The sequence below is a fragment of the Cygnus atratus genome, chromosome 1 (assembly GCF_013377495.2).
Source record: "Cygnus atratus isolate AKBS03 ecotype Queensland, Australia chromosome 1, CAtr_DNAZoo_HiC_assembly, whole genome shotgun sequence".
NCBI classification, from domain to species: Eukaryota; Metazoa; Chordata; class Aves; order Anseriformes; family Anatidae; genus Cygnus; species Cygnus atratus.
Genome location: NC_066362.1, coordinates 131,234,046 through 131,251,993, shown reverse-complemented (window position 1 = coordinate 131,251,993; position 17,948 = coordinate 131,234,046). Strand labels below are relative to the sequence as shown.

At 37.4% G+C, this 17,948-nt stretch overlaps 1 protein-coding gene across 3 annotated transcripts in view; it reads right to left on the bottom strand.

The window, feature by feature from the left end:
• The window catches only part of MID1 (midline 1), a 240,592-nt gene that overhangs the window by 34,729 nt on the left and 187,915 nt on the right, over positions 1-17,948 (bottom strand). For all 3 annotated transcript variants that reach the window (XM_035542309.1, XM_035542308.1, XM_035542307.1), the window contains exon 3: positions 7,881-7,976. In XM_035542309.1, coding sequence (XP_035398202.1) covers positions 7,881-7,976 — 96 coding nt within the window. The remainder of the gene's footprint in view (positions 1-7,880; positions 7,977-17,948) is intronic.

The window sequence follows — 17,948 nt, the reverse complement described above, 5'->3', positions numbered from 1 at the left end:
AGGCAAATAATATTTGACTACTAGGCTAGGGCTTACTGGGCATAAACTGAGAACATCCTTGAACGAATATTTATTTTGAAGTATCCATATAACCATATATGCAGTATGTTTTATTAGTTTTTTATTTCTTATGTTTCTCTTTTCTATACTAGCATGTAAAATGAAGACTCACTGAAGTGAGAAACTTATCTGAGTTTTACATTGAATGAAATCAAGTTTTATGAGAGTGGAGCTAAATGTAGAACTAAAGTAATTATAAATCAGAAGAAGATCATGACACATATTTCATCTAAACCATGTTAATACGTAAAATACCTTATCCCCTCTCCCATTAGAAGCTGTCATAGGAAACAAATGCTGTAAAGTCTTCTTAAGGTTTTATGCACATCATGAAGTTTGTTAATTAGTCTCTTATTGAGAATAACAGCTTTCAATTTCCTTCAAGTTGTTTTCCTGCCTATTTAAAATAAAAAAGTCAGTTACTTCTAGGACTTAAATATAGCAAACGACTATAATTACTGAAAAAGTATCTCTGCAAAAACTGAAGGCATTAGGACAAAAGGAACAGGAATTTTCAGTTGAGATGCTTTTCATCTTACCTACCCCCTATATTTCATACCGATGGAAAACACTTGTTTAATCCATTGCCCATTTCCTGCTGTCTATAAAACCTCACCAAAGTGTATTCTTTACTCCAAACTACTAATGTTCAGCTGTGTATAACTACAAAGGCCATTTGCTGCAGTTCAGACACCAGAATTAACATGTAGGCTTTCCACCTAAATTTTCCTAACGGGAACTTCTCAGTTTATGCAGGCTTTGAATGAAATGGCCACAAATTTCAAGAAGGAGTGAGTACCATTAAAGTGAAAACAGAGTACTCACTGTTTTTTATTGTCACAGACAAAGCCTCTTTACTGTTTGTGTGTCCTCAGGGAATCACTCTAACAGCCGACTTTTGATTTTGCTGTCCCTCAAATAACAGAAATGCTACATGTATCTTAAATAAAAAAGGATGGAGACCACAGTGTGTCATAAAATTTAAAGAAACTCTCTTTTAAACGAAATCTGATCAGAGATTCAATTTTTTATTATTTATAATTTTCCCATTTGGCTCATTTATTTTTAATAAGGCACAGAAAAAAAGTTAAAAAAGGAAAAGAAAAACAACAACAAAAAAACACAACAGCAGGCTTTTCCAGATGCTGCCATCTTCTCTTCATCACGTTTACACAACTGTTGTCACACTGATTTAAAATGTGTCTGATACTTGTGAGTGTTCAATATCTGTCATGTTGGAATAAAGGGTCTTTTCGTATACTACTTTCTTCAGGTGATTACAGAACATGGCTATAAAAAACAACCTTTGACACACACACACAAACCCCCACAGTTTTTGGTTGGAAACTTTATACTGAGATTTAGCCTGCAGCAGATCTTCAGAAGTGAGCCAGAAACTGAGCATTTCCATTACTAACAGAAAGCAAAGGAGGCAGCAGTTTGAGGGTTACACAATTATACGAAAATGCCTTTTCTTCTTTGTGTAACCAAAAATGATTTTGCAGCAGTGTCCAGAATTTGCTTCCTATGACGTTTGGCAAATTGAAAATAAAACCAAACCAAACAAAAAGACTGAGATACAGATGTTATAAAACTGTCTACAAGCAAAACCTATTTCCTTTCCCCTCCCCCCTAGATAATTGCTCCAATTTTTCCTCCAGCTGACTTCAGATTATGTTTCTGCATAACAGATGAGAGTAGCTTCATGGTATTGACTAAATTATAGATGTTTGATCATATACTTCCTAGAAAAGATGAGAAAAAAAGTCCAGAAGAAAACTGAAAGAGCTTAGAAAAAAGTAACTGACAAAAGAGCCTCATGCTCAAATTTATGCCTAATGACAATTAATGGCATGATCTAAAACCCATCTGCAGCAAACTCACACATTCACAGCAGCAAAGTACCTTGGAAACTATGGTAAGGAAGCCAATTTGCTGTGACATAGTACTGTCACCCAGAGAAACCCGTGACTCAAAATCCAAAGGCAGAACCAGTGCACTTACAGTGTTCAACCCTTCCCTGATTCAGCTGGGAAGCGGCTAAATTTGGATCCATGCACAGACTGAAAAGCCACAGGGCAGCACAGCAGCGTGCAGCCCCGTTGCGTTTCAGGTGGGGGGGCAGAGAGAGAAGATTGGAGACAGCCACCCTGGGCCACCACTGCAGTGACACCTCTCTGGCACATGGCAGAAGGAAGGGAGACCAGGCGGTGGTTGGTACAGCCATGGGAATGCTATCACCCAGGGATTAGCCTGCATCATTATATCTCAGGTCTGTCAATCCCAGTTTTACAACAGTGTTTACAGAAGATTTGCCCAAGCCTCTTACAGGAATTGTCAGATACTTGCACCATTTTTTTACCAGCAAGATTCCACAGACATGTTTCACCCAGCAGGACTGCAGCTAAAGCCTCAGCTGCTGTAGAGGGCTTGTACCTAGGTTGTTAATGTATGACAAAGCATAAACATTTACATTTAACTCTTTTTTCTCCAAACATCTTCCCCTTATCTCCAGAACTAAGTAGCTGCCTTCTTGACACACACAGATGTTTTTATGGATGCTTACAAGCCACACGCTGATTTAGCAACATGCTAGAGTTTTCTCTCAATGTGTGAACTTCCACAAAATTTAAAGATAGTCTACCAGGACTGATTTTAGTGCTTCATTTACAAGCTTTCTACAGATATTACAAGATGTATGAAGGCTGTGAACTAGGAATATAAATATTTAAATTTAAGGTTAGTAACCATTTCTATTCCATTTTCTCTGCTTTCAAAGAAAACTATTTTGTTATATGAATCAGCTTATCATTTGATAGATCTCAACACAAGAAGGATGTTGATCTGTTAGAATGGGTCCAGAGGAGGGTCACAAAGATCATCAAGGGGCTGTAGCACCTCTCCTATGAAGAAAGGCTGAGAGAGCTGGGGATGTTCAGCCTGAAGAAGAGAAGGCTCTGGGGTGACCTCACTGCAACCTTTCAGTACCTGAAGAGGACTTATAAAAAAGATGGATAGCAACTCTGCTCAATCAGATAATGACAGGACAATGGGGAATGTTTTTAAACTAAAAGAGGGGAGATTTAGATTAGAGATTAGGATGAAATTCTTTACTCGGAAGGTGGTGAGGCACTGGCACGGGTTGCCCAGAGAAGCTGTGGATGCCCCATCCCTGGAGGTGTTCAAGACCAGGTTGTATGGGGCTTTGAGCAACCTGATCTAGTGGGTGGCGTCCCTGCCTATGGCAGGGGGGTTGAAACTAGGTGATCTTTCAGGTCCCTTCCAACCCAAACCATTCTATGATTCTGTTTCTATGATTCTATGAAGCCGGCCCTGCTGCCCCTCAAAAAACAAAACAAAACAAAACAAAACAAAAACAAACAAAAAAAGCAGCAAAGCTGGGACTCTGGGGTTGTGCTCCAGCTAATATCCTTCAGAAAGCTTCAGAAAGCATCCTGGCCAAGGGCATGAGGTTGTAGACCTGTTATCTTATCCAAGGAAGGAAAACAAAACTTTCCTTCAGCTTTGGGATTTTATGGAAAATCAACGAAGGACAGATGGAATTACATAGGAAGGGAGAGTGTAAAACAAAACACAACAGTGATGACACTGGAACGAGTAAAAGCAGTGTGCCTAGGTGCTCCTAACTAAACATAAAGATTTGGGATAGAAAGGCGTTTTTTTCTGAAGTGTGCTCTTTTCAGGGTGTGGTTTCCACTGAGAAAAGGAGATTTTTTAAAGCAAGTGTTACCATACACTAAGTATTAGCCCAGACTACTTTCTTATTAGTCATGAAGCCAGTCATTCAGGTATTATAAAAAGTTTAATAACATCTCGGCTTTACTTAAAGCATTAAAGAATACAAATCTGGCTTGATTTATTCTCTTAACTTTTCCTGCTGATATACCCAAAAGCACTCACAGGAACCTAAGACTGGAAATGGACTTCTCCAGTCTCTCAAGATCAGATCCCACATCAGGATAAATCTTGTCATAAACTGATGAACTCCATCTAAAAATAGGTAAGATTTATGTCCCCATTGCAGCGATGAAAGGCAGCTCCAGAGCTCTCCTCCCTTGCTGCTGGAAATCATCCAGTTTCCAGATAACGAACATCCCTGACTAGTTCCCGCCTGCTAATATGGGAGAAAAGTGGTAAAAAGCACCACTCTTTCCAAAGGGAATAAGCTTCAGTTTTAAAACAGAGTGATAGGATTTGGCTTTCGCTATAGATGAAATTACAATTGCCTGATGTGAAGGATGCATGGTAAACAATTAATCTGCCATAAAGCCAGTTGCTAGGAAGCCATTAACAGCACACTTTGTTGATGAGAAACAGTGGCTCTACAACAACATTTGTTTTGGCTGGCAAGGACTCATTTATTCAACAGACACATGGCCTGTTTGGTGTTCATTTTAGGAAACTTCAGCTTCTGCTCCATATCAAAAGCCAAAAAAAGATATTATTTTTTCATTTTTCATGTAATAGTGTTTTTTTTTTTTGAAATGACAAATGGTTAAAAAAAAGTTAGTGTTTGTTTCTATTTTCTACAAATAAATGTTAAATAGAATAACTTTGGTTTTGTTGATATACCCCTCCATAAAAACTCTGCAACTTTAACACAAGGAACAATAACCTCCTGCTCTTCCTTGTTTATCAAAATTCACATTATTTGGCCTAAAAAACCCAAAAGCTTCTTACTTTTTCCTCATCAGATTTTAACCCCCCCCAAAATCTAAATCAACACTAAAATAACATTATTAAAATTATTCTAAGTTAGGTAACGATACCCTGGGTATATAACATCCGATTTTACAGTGCACTACCTATATTTTTACATCCTTACAAATTGTATACAATATATTTTATACTATAATCTGTAATATAGTGTATCAAAAAATGAAAAAGAAAACAGTGAAACCTTTCCTATAAAATTAACTGCCTGTTCAATTTCAACCTCTTCATAAGCTCATATGGCAACACTAATAAAATCGTTGGAAACTTCAGCTTTTCTGAAAGCATTGTAATTTTAATTTCATAACATTAACATTACAATAATATACTATGCTTCATTCTATATCCTGCTTTGGGTGAATCTCAGTCAAGAAGCACAAAGAAATAGAGCATACTGAATTTTCAAATCTATACCAGCCTCAGCATCTGTAGTGTTTAAGATATTCGCATCATATCTAAATTTTCAGAATTCTGGAAAAGAGAGATAGCTTTAGAGTTTACTTCCACATCCCCACTTGCCTGATTTCCACCACTGCCTAGGTCCAGAGTTTTGACTGAAGCTCATTTCTTAATATTTAGCTAATTTAAATGCTAATTAGACTAATTTCATGAATAAGACGTGGTAGGAATTTATTAACAACTTTGCTGCTATTGCTTTATGTCTACAGAGAAATTTTCTAAAACAGGTCTCAAGGGACAGTAGCGCATCTGTTACCAGTTGAACAAGTTGGATTTTTTGTAATACTAAACTTTAGAGCTGGTAATATATTGCAGAGGAGAAGGAGGGATGATTTAAATTTTTCCAGATCTAGCACATCTTGGATATAGGCCACTAATGCAGTAGAGGCTTTATGCTGTCCTGCACTCATCTGCTTCATGTTTTTTGCTCTGAGTTTTATATATAGTGGAAGAAAATGTACCTTGTCTCTGTCTCTCATTATCTGCTAAAGTCATCCCATCTGATGCTACAGTTGTTCTGTCTGATGTTACTGCTGTGCATATAAAGAAGTCAAATCCTTTACCGCAAGTCTAATCTTGTGATAGACTTTGCGTTTTTATTGAGTCCCATTGAGTCAGTGAGGCTTCACAGAGGAGACAAGTCAACTAGCAGACAGAAAAATGGATGAGGTGATCTCTTTGGAAGAACAGTCTTGTTGTTTGTTTGTTTGCTTGTTTTATTTTGTTTTGTTGTTGTTTTTATTTTTGCAGCATGTACCATTGCCACAGTCAACAAATTACTTAAGCAGATGTCACATTTTCAAGATGTGACTATTCACAAGCAACAGTTGTTCTTGGGCTTAGATGACTCAATTTTCCTCTGAAAAAGACCTACAAAGAACTTCTGCAGAACTTTATAAGGAAGAAAAAGAGGCTTTGCTAAAAACATGGCAAACGGTAGAAAAGAGTGTCTTTCTCCAGACTTGTGTGGCTCTTTTAAGACTGTGTATGTCAGAGCTAACTTTCTGCTAAATTATACCCATGTCCCAGAAACTCTGGGGTGAGGCTACTTTTCTCTTCCAAATTCCCAAGGCTATTCCCCAGATAACACTGACAAAGACACCTGGCTTCCTTTTACATGTCTGGACAGCCATACTCAAAGCAGAATACCTTTTCTACACAACACTATTATTATTTAATGCTGCCTGTCTGCTAGGCACACAGCACACACCCTCCTCTAAATAAATGAAGTTGCTGCAGGAATCACAATGCAGTCAGGACAAATGTTCCCCTGCAGAAACAAGTCAACAGGCAGTATTGTAATGCAAAAAACAAACAAACAAACAAAAAAAAAAACAAGCATTTTGCACTGGGAAAATAAGTTTTTCTCTGCTAATCTGGCTAGTAATTAGCTGTTTGACTTAAAATACCTTTTTCTTTGTGATTGAGGTCTAAGGCTTGTTCCACTCTAAACCACCAGTATTTATGTTGTGCCAGCTTCTCTGATTCCTACCCCATAACTTTCGTACTTTGTCTTAAATTGAATTTAGCACTTAAGAAATCTGATAGCACTTCAAATGATCAACTCAGTGAACTCAGTGTATCTCAATAAATGCAGTAGATCTGCCAACAAGCATGCACACCTCACAATGTTGAGCCTTTCTTACTCTTCCAGTATTCCTCATCCACAATTTTCCTGGAGGAGAGGAGAAAATATTTTGTATCTCTTGTGTCACCTGGGACTCTCAGTTGAGATTGACCATGATGAAAGCATTGGTGATAAAATTTTAATGCCACAGGGATATTTGTATAATTTTACTGACACAAAGCATAAACTCTTGCTGTCTTTTGCAAGTTTTTTATGACAAGGAAGCTGTTTGTTCATAGCTGTTTTGACTTCACTGAGCAGAATATACTGTCTTACAGTGAGGAAATGGTCTTAAGAGTGCAGAAAATTTTAAAAAGAAAAGTTCTGCTAAAAAATAGTTTATTTTGGACTCTGTTCCCCCCTGTGTAAGCTCCCATGGTTGAATTAGTCTGTGAGTATTTTAATTTGCATATAGAGCAGCAGCCCTCAAAGAGCCATCTTAAATATCCCCCAGATTTGGAGGAAATCTGGATTCAGGTCCCTCCCTTCTGTGATATATTCAGGCAACTCAAAGGATTGCAGGCATCTTATTCTTCTTAAGAAAAATACAGTTCATACATGACTTTTGAGGCCACATCTGTATCTAGATACTTAATTCTGATGAACAAAAATAAAATCAATGGCAGATAGAAAGCTAAATATCTTTGTGGATCTGGACCTCACTATTTCTTTGCCTTAGTTTTCAACCAGTAAATATTATTCTGCGTGGCAAAGGAGCCAAGCGGGTAAGCACTCTACAGATAGTGAGTGGCGTGCTCAAGTGTAGCAGTGGTGGGGGCCATCCGAACATTAAATCATAATTAAAAGGGGATACGAAGGAATGTAAAGGAGGTTAGGTGTACTGAGAATACCATTTATCAATGACAAAGTTCCAAATCAGTTTACCATGACTTTAATTTAGTTTTGTACCTCTTACATTTTTGTATAAACTTTCATTTCTGAAAGCTCAAAGTGAATGTAATTCAGTTTACAGGTATTTAAAATGGAGGTCAGTACTCACTTCTACGTGTTGACAGGTCTGAATGAGTTTCGCCAAAAGAGTTTCCAGTTCAGTATTCCTCTTAATAAGGTTGGTGAGGTTACTCTCCAAATTTTGCTGTCAAAATGAAAGAAAAGAACACATTAGTATTCTGAAGAATTTAAAATTTAAGTGAACAGTTGAAAAATGGGTGTACTTTCAGGATCTGAATTATGTAATTACACAGGTATCAACACATGACATTCATTTTGATGTGCATGGTTAGATATTTTGTCCATGAATCAAGCATGGCAAGACAAGAAAGCTGAAATGTTCGTGGTAAGAGTTCACCACAAAATACTTTCTAAGGACCTACTAGAAACTAGATTAAGCAATCAGTTTTAGTCAGGGGAAAAAATAACAGAGTAAGTAGAAGTCAGGGAGGTTAAAAATGCTTTACCAGAAAAAAGTGACTCCTTGTTCCATGCTCTTAGTCTGACATTTGAATTTAACAACCTGCTGCTAACTGAGGTCTCCCAGCATGTGCCCCTTTGGGATCACACTCGTAAGGACTCAGTAGTGGGACATTGATCACACTGCTGGGGCATTGATGTAATTGATTTATTTCCCTACTTCAGTACAGTCAGATTTTTGAATAAATAATTCTAAAGAAAACCATCATTTCTAAGCACAAGAATAAAATATCTACTCGCTGATTGTTCTTGAGAGACAATGTGTGGCTTGTGCCTGTGTTTATCAACCGATTATGGCCACAACAAATATCCCCAACTGTGGGAGCTAGCAGTGCTTTCTGCCTCCCAGATCTGAAGCCACATCCTGGCCACTGTGCAATTTCATGTGAGACAGAGATCCAGAAACAAATGGTTCAGTCTCCTCCCTCCCCACCCTACCCACAGGAAGGAAACGCAAGTGCATGAGGAAGATGTGGTCTGTGGTGGCTGTGACCTGCTCCCTGATCTGGCTGCTCTGGGACTGGGACCATGCAATGCACCGTGGGACTTGCAACTACCAGCTCCTTGCTTTTTAGCATAGATCCCGTGATAGCTGCTGGTTTACATAAAAGTCCACCTTCTGGAAGCATAACATGCAAAGTTTCCACAAAGACAGAATAATTTCTAAGTATAACTTGAGTAAATAGAACAGAATAAAAAAATACAGTCCATTAAAAAGAGTCCTGACTGTAAACATTCATACATTTCAGTAACTTTGGATATATATATTTCATATTGAAAATCCTGAGGACAGCTCATATTAGAAGCTTTTCCTCATAGTTACTCACCTGTTTAAGTATGTGAGACTAGTACCTTGCTTAGTATTCCTGACAGGCTGACAATCTCTGCCTTTTAATCGTATGTTATCCTCCATCAGTCCCCACTAAGTGATCTAGGAGGTGCTGAACAAGAATACCAGAAATGGGCCCTCCTCATAAAGCCTGTAGTGCCCCTGCAGAACTCTTCTTAATTTCAACCCTGCTGATCTTTTAGTAATAGATGAGTGAATAGATGAGTGAAATGAATTCATTTCTCCACCCTCCTGCTTTTCCCCGCGATATAGCTATTATGTTACTTAAGGCCCTTCAGCTATCACTAACTCTCCTGACTTTTCATCCTTTCATTTTCCTCCATCCCTACCATCTCCACACACGTATTTTATGTGTTTTTAGGCACTGTTACCTCCTGTCTATTTCGTGCAGTTTCAAAATGTCTTGTGCTTTGCCCTCCCCTTTTGCAGCCATGCAGTCTCCTTACTCTTTCTTGCCTTTGGCTACAAGCGAATGAAGCTGGCAGTATTTCACTGCTGAACCACGCATACTTTGGCGTTTACCAGAGCCGAAACTGTAAACACTGGAGGAGCTAGTCAGTCCTGTCCCATTAAAGACATCACAGGATTTTGATGGCTTTATGTATGTAACTCTTTGGAGAAGCGTGATGGGTGTTTGAAGTACATAATTTCGGCATTTTCTTCTCAGCCCAACCATGCGTATCATGTATCACAAACTCTGGCTGTAAAAATACCTTCTACATTGCATTTATTTTATAGCCCACTAAAAACAAAGAGTAACAAGAATGGGAATTCTTTACTGAACAGTTTGAGCTGTATCTTATATTTCCAAAAGCTGTACTGTGAACAATCATTTAATTGCAAAGGCATGTTTGCCATGCTGTTAGATGTCCCTTTGCAGGGCTGAGACTCACATGCAAAGTCTAAATACCATATATAGTTACAGTATCAGATAACCTTTGTCTTTAAAAAAAAATATTGAGGGGATCCAAATGTGCAAGTAGTCTTGAAATTATATTTATGTGCCTTCTTATTGCCTATGTATTTATTATGTGCATGTTCTGATATATTTATACCAAAAGATGTAAGATGAAAACTGTATACTCTAGATTGCCTAATTTCAACTGTATTTTTTGACACAATCAATGTTAACAATTAGGGCCAATACATACTATGAAGAAAAAATGTTCTCAAAGCTGTTATGGAATTTGGAATACAGTGGTTTTAAAACCTTTGTCTTGAACAAAGCCCATTAGTACATGAAGAATAAGAATTTGCATTGAAACAGTAATTTATTTACCCATAGGTTTATTTTAAATCTTGGATAAAGATTTTAGAATATTTTTTCTCTCCAATGAATATAAACATAAGCCAATATATATTATTATGGTTTCAGATGTGTCTCTTGATGTGGTCTGTATTTATCAGTCATAAAAATACAGGATAACCATTACACTAGTGAGTTGCCTTACAAAAATTAGAGAAAATGCATTCAAGAGCTCTTAAACAGTGTTATTTTCAAGCTGGAAAGCTTGGATTTTTTTCACGGCAGTTTGGTAAGCAAGAGATTGGGGTCAAGAAGTATCAGAATTTTGTTAAAATTCTGTTGAAGAACATCAGTTTATATTAATGCTTGACCAAATAGTAAGAACTGGCAGATGCTTTCTTAAATGAATGTCAATCTTCCCGATTTCACTAGGGCAAGTACTGAATGTCATTTCTTAAAACTGGGTTAACTCGAAAATTTTAAAGGTTGTTAAAATTCAATCAACTCTTGCAGTATATTTACCTGAATTTTCTTTTGGCGGTATCTTTCTCTAGCTTTTTCCCCTGTTCCATGCACATATGGACCACTGCACCACTCTGGCTATCACACAGCATTCTGTAGAAAGTGTGTTCCCAGATTATGATGAGTACATGTGAAAACAAGTGCCAGAATAAGTTTATTCAAAACATCTTCCTTCCCCCCACCTGATATTCTATGGCCATTCTCACAGGTGAATTACAACAGTATTTTGGGAAAATGTCTAACTAAATCATAATTACTGAAACATTTTAACATGCCTTTCCTTATCTTTTTTTTTTCTTTTTTTTTTCACTTGCCAATTTTCTTTGTCTATTAAAAGCTGATCTTAGAAATTCAGGGGATGACTTTTAAAAAGAAGGACAAGAGTTGCTGTACATTATCTCTGTGAGCAGGTTTCATACATGTTAACCCTGTGAATAAAAACTGCTCTCAAAAGCCAAAAAAAAAAAGTCAGGCTGAATGCTTCACGAGTTACCAATGCAGACCTAGCCTGAGATCTTAAAAATTCATGTGTGCTTCACAGCTGTTTTTTACAATATCCAGTACAAAGTGAAGAGAATGCTTACTGTCCATTTAGCACGGTCTGACAACTGTACAACATAAATATTCTTATAATCTGGGGATAAATCCAAGTAGATGGAATCACAGACATAATTGAAAAGGACAGTTGAGGATGATGTTTCATTTAGACTCTGCATGCCTACAAAATGATATGATCCAGGGACTGGAATCTGAAGTTGGAAAAATTAATTCTAAAAACTAAAGGAATGCAACTCATGACTGGATGTCTTCTTTAAGCTGCTGTCTAGCTCACAGTGAAGTCTTGGTCTTTTTGCAGTAATGATTGCGTGAGGCTCATGCCCTGATTGAAGGGGGAAGTCAGACTAGATGATCATAATGGTCTCTTCTGGCCTTTAAATCTATCAGTCTATGAAAACCAAATGTGAACCCATGCCCTTTGCCAAATCAACAGTCTCACGCAAAGCATTGCATGTCTAAAATAGGAGATAGCACAAACAGATACTCCTAAGCTACTATATGGGTTGAAAATGCTGTCAAAATAAATTACTGTAAGCTTCTAAAGAAGAAACATGCTGAGTTGTGTACTCCTGACTTACATCACAGCAGAGAGAGCAACATCCCTGAGAATTCCTCAGTGGCATTTTTCTGCTCCATAAATATGTCTACTCAAAGGGTCACAAAAGAAAGCTACAGCTATCAACTACAATGAGATTTTAAATTCCATTTGAAGTCACTTTCCTTTTCTCATTAGAAGTATTCTTTTTCCTGCTACTGCTAAATATAAGTATTCATTAGAATTTACCACTTGAGAGCTTTTTCAAGTTAATGCATTTTGTTTGTTCACTGGAGTGCTTTGGGAGAGATTATATATTTTCAGACTTGATTGGTTAAAGTGTGTGACCAAAAGCCAAACAATTACATAACAGTAGAAGAGAGATTAGGAATAAAACACCACAAAGCAGAAGTGCGATCAAATTCCATTTTAGTCAAGCTAGCAGGGGAACCAGAGTGGTGATGACATGGCAGATCAGTCTTTAGGATATGCAGACTCCCTGTAGATCATAAATACGCACCCTGTTGCTAACAAAGTCCATGCGACTACATCTTCACTGTAACTATTTTTCCTCCTAACTTGAAGAAGTTATACTTGCATATGCTCCAGTTACATTTCCACCTCGTTGCGGTGACGTACCCTGTGAACCAGGCCTGTTGCCTCTAGCACTTGCGTCTAATCTATTAAAAAAGTTGCCAATCAATTCCAGAAGAACTGTCAGAATATTAAGCATGGTTTTGAGCCAGGTTTTGGGTATATGTGAGTTTAATATTTCCTTTGGTGTTCTTTATTTAAAGGGGCATACCAGGTGCACATGGAAAAACTTAAGCCAATTTTTATTCTATGTACTTGTCCTGAAACAGATGACTGCTCTTCTGTAGGATACACATGCTCGACCCTGTATTTCTTAAGCCAGGGAATGGTAACATTTATAGTTAATACAAATGATTGACCTCAAGTCTCAAATGTGCAGAGCTTGACAACTGCACTCCACATTTCTACGTGAAAAGAAATAACAGCTATGATGTTGATACACTCCTGTGGACTATTCTTTTTACCTCGAGTGATTACAGTACATCACAAGGAAAGACCCTTGAGATACTGCTCTGTTAATTAATTGTCCAGGACTATTATTATTAAAAGTGCAATAAAAATAGCTGCATTTGAAGTCACTATGGCTTAAACAATATTAACTAAATCAGGTCTGTTGCTGTATTTCATAGGAATGTAGCCTTTTTTTTTTTTTGTTAGCTCTTATTTAAAATGCAACATTGGGAAAAGTAAGTGAAATCCAAGCATTTCAGATTCTTGATCACACAGAAACCTTATTAACTGAGAGGACAATATTCTAAGGAAAGCCTACAATTGTTCTCTCACTTCTCCGCAAAGCTATACCCTCAATATAACATGGGTGTCTGCCATTTCCAGCCACAGCTCTGGCCTTTGATTCAGGTACACTGCTACACTACTCTGCCTTATGAGTTGCTTTGCTGAAATGCTCTTTAGTCTTCCTTCACTGCTTCTTCTTCCCTCTTCAGAGCATAAGAGAAATTTCACAGCTGTGGCCTCTGGGGAAAAAGGACAGGATGAGAGCCATATATAGCATGCTATAGCAAAAGTTTTCCTTTGATGTGCTGTAGTAGGTTTGGGAAAGAAACAATATATGTACTTGAGGACTGTTATAACTGCAATAGAGACCATGATTTCGAAGAACACAGGCCAATGGAACTGACACTGATTAGTTATTTTCTGTATTATAATGTGAAGTGGACATACACAAAAAAAAGTGGGGGAGGAAGGAGGAAAGAACATAGAGAACAACTTGTTTTCTCAGGGCATTCAAACTTCTTATCAAAACTTTGTCCCAAGTTAGACAGTGACAGAACTAACTTTAGGATAGGCAATTTTTAAAAAAGAAATTCCCATTTCAATCAAAATATAAGATATCCAAATGTTGGCTTGGCTGGGATCTTGGGGAGTTAGTTCAGCCCTGTTTCTAATGAATAAATAACCAAAGTAGGACTAGGATAATAATCAGGAATCAAGAAAGACATTTAAACATTTGAATAAATTTGAAACTATACCAGTTTTGGAAGAACATGTGAGCTATTCAAGGTGTGCAAAACTGTACATATATTTGAGGCACAAATATATTTGACTTTTTTTTTTTCTTCTTCTTCAGTGCAGTAGTCAAACTGGAAGCTGAAGTGTTAAAAGAGCACAGCAAATACCAGACAGATTGCATTTAAAGCATATCATTAAAGACTTATTGAGGAGAGCTAGACAGTTCTCTAGCTTATTCCCTATTGGCTAATCCAATGCAATGAAGGGGGAAAAGGAGAACTTGAGTGGTTGTACAGCTGTCCTGCTGCATCCTGGCTGCATCTGCTTCTAAACTCCCAAGACATGGGATGTATTTGAACCCAGGAGTTCAACAAGAGCTCCTGCTCATGAAACGTTTAATCTAATCTTGAGCAAGCAAGAATCTGGGAAGTATTCATTCCAAAAAACGAACTTCTGAGTTTTGCCATAACTAATGACAGACATTTATAGGAAGAGAAAGCAAAAAGTTCATCTAAAGAACCACAATTTATGCAGTGTGATTAAAATCCTGGCTTCTACAGATGTCTACCAAAACATTTTTGAAAGTTTATATTTTATTTGAGAGGTTATATCATGGAAAAAATCTGTTTTTAATCAATCAATACACATTACTGCATTTTGCGGTTGAAAAAATTCCATTTTATCTAACCAGGTATGTATAAAAAGCAGTTCAGTATTAAGCTAAACTGGCAGGTTAGGAAGGACAGCTGGATAGGCAAGCAGCAGAGAAAGTCAACATGGTGATTTGGTCTGTGTTAGGTAGTAGACCTGTGGAGCTGTCATAAACCTCATTCAGCTCTTTCTGCTGGCTTGTGACAAAGCTGCCATTTGAGGGAGCTGCAACCACCTGTATTTGTGTATGTTTCTCAGCGTGGCAAACATCACTTTGTAGGACCTCTGTAAATTGCCTTCTTGAAGGTATTAGAACTCCATCTCCTCGCATGGCTGGAAAGGCTGAGATGCCTGGGGAACACACTAGTTTTGTCTGCTACTGGTGCAGCATGCAGAACTTTGGCTGAGCAGACCACCTGAAGGGATTTATTAAAGAAATGGGAGTCAATTTCAGTGCAATTCCTCTACAGAGAGGAAACAGGTATATCTGTTCCCATCTGTTGCTCTGGCTGCTGGTTTGGAACCATATTGTCACTGTCGGAAAGCCCAAGTAAAGGCAAAGCGCAGCACTTCTTTGGGAAAATGGAAATCCATCCCACTGTTCAATGTCATGGTACATCAGGCAAGTGGCAACCAAACGGTCAGCCAGAAAGACCCAACTCTGACTTAGGTGTATCATAGTAAGAAAAGAACCATTTACCGTTATGTTTTATAGTATTTTTTCTTCTTAAAAACTATCCAGGATTTTGCCAAGAATTACACCATGACTTAGTTCTTCCATTCTGCTGCACGCTGGTTCTGTGCCACTGAAGTCATTGGTGGCTCAATCTTTGCCTTCCAGTGGAATAGGCCCCAGCTGCAGTAGGTTACTCGCAATAAAAAGGTTGTCATCCTTCCAGTTTAGTGCTCATTCTGGCACAAGCTCTTCACTTTGCTGCCTACAGTTAGAGCTAGATCTAGACAAAAGTGTAAATCTCTCCGTTTTCTTCTCATTTATGCTATTTCCTAGACAGTATACTAAAATACTATACTATATTGAGTAAATGCCCTGAAAGAATTTAATGTGGTGAACTTGAGTTACTCACACGTTTAAAGTTTAGGCACAGGCTTAAGTACTTCTTTGAAAAGAAGGCTTAAAGAGTCTTCCATAATACTTGCCAATCTGGGCTGGTAAAATAATTTATCAACATTATTCTGTTCAGAACTTTTGACCAAGCACCAGATCTTTAATTTAGGAGTCACGGAAATAATCTTTGATTCATATTGCAGCTACAGATTTGTTATTATATTTAAGTCTTAGATTTTTATAAGTTGCTATGGATAAAAACAAAGAATAATGTTAAATAATCTTAGTACAATTGTATTCCTCTGGAAGGAACTTATTAAAACGTAAAATGTGATGGTGGTGAGCTGATTTTAAATCAAGTAGTGAGTATAAAGTGCAGAGTAAAAATCATGATTTGGAATCAGATTTTGTTTCATGTTTCTTTTGTACTCTGGTGAAGTTTATTTTCTTACTTGTTTAACTCTTATTTCCAATACTTCATCAAAGATCATCTCCAGATTTCAAATCCACTGACCACAAAAAACCAACCAACCAAACGAACAAAAAAAAACCACACACACAAAACAAAATAAAACAAACAAACAAACAAAACCACAGGAGATTTTTGTTGGAAAACCAGGTTCAGGTGTCAGTATGATTTAAATATCAATGCACTGGAAAAATAGCTATGACAAAAATAGCATTCCATTTTGCCTCCTATTTCCAACTGATATATGAAAATAAAGCATACAAAGAAAATAGCAGGCAGAAATGTATCCTCTCTCATTTAATGTACAGCACTAAGCTTTTTCTCCCCTTACCTCAGCAGCGGACCCAAAACTATTCCCAGACAGCCTCATCTCCCTCACCACTCTTACTCCAAAACATGTACTTATTTTGCCCCTGTTGCTTTGGCCATGCTGTGGCCTGCCCAGCTTCTGTAATGATGCACCCTCACCTCCTGCTAGATTTCATGAACCTGAGTTGAACCTAGTTGCTGGCTCCTGCTTTGCCAACTGTGCACAGTGCCAAGAGTTTCTAGGTGGAAGGACTGAAAGTAACTCGGATGCTCAGGGAAGTACCCTGGGGCTGAGAGGTGCATGCTACAGCCAGGGAAGTCCCCAAGTAAATAAGTGCTCTGCTTCCCCTCCTAAGATATTACTTTTCAATCCTTATTGGACTGCACATTCATTCAGATTAAAATGAAATAATCAATTCAATGTTAATCAAACTATCATTTGAGGAGCCAACAATTCAAAGACAGATTTTTATTTAACAGCCTTTGACAATATACATTTAAAGTTTAAAAAAAATAATCAGCAAACCAAAAGCAAATATCCTATCTGGAGGCATAGATTTGCACAATTCACTTATTTCAGCATTGCAAATAGTAACAGATGTGCTTCATTTTACTAATATGAACTAATTAATTAGTATGAACTAACAAATTGCTCATTCTAATATGAACAATTGCAAGGGAATACTTCAAAGTAGTGAATTTTAACTCAGGAAGGCATGATTGCAAGATTGTGGACCATATATTTTCATAGTTTCTTTTTACTATGTTCTTATGATAGTAAATCATTTGTAGCATACCAAACCATTAACATAACTCAAGCCAGTTCTACTTTGTCAATATTTGAGGCACTGTCATTATATTTCAGATATTATTTTCAACTTTTTGATTCAGTTTACATACAGCTCAAAAGCATATACAAGGTAAAACTTCCTCTCAGTAAGAATTAGTGGACTGGGACAACACTTTCCAGGTAGTATCACAGAACTTTGATCATTTAAGATATTTAAAACATTATGTTAAAAATTAAAAATTCTGCTGTAGGTTGTCAAGAAGCTAGATTACACCATATGAAATCAAAGGAGATTTTTAGTAAAAAAGTGTGAACAGAAACCCAAACATGCGCACCTGTAAGAATTCACACTCAGACTATACAAGGGCATGCTCATGTATCACTGTTTTCATTTGTAACATTTTATTTTGCACTGCAGCTTCTGAGATGGAATTTTCCTTTCTTTGTTCTCTTCACATTTCAGATTCTCAGCTGAAAGCTAGAACCCTCAGGAAAGATCTACATGTTCCTTTCGTAAGTGAATTAGAAGAATAAATAAGAGAGCCACACGTGCTAATAGCAAGAGACTTTGAACACT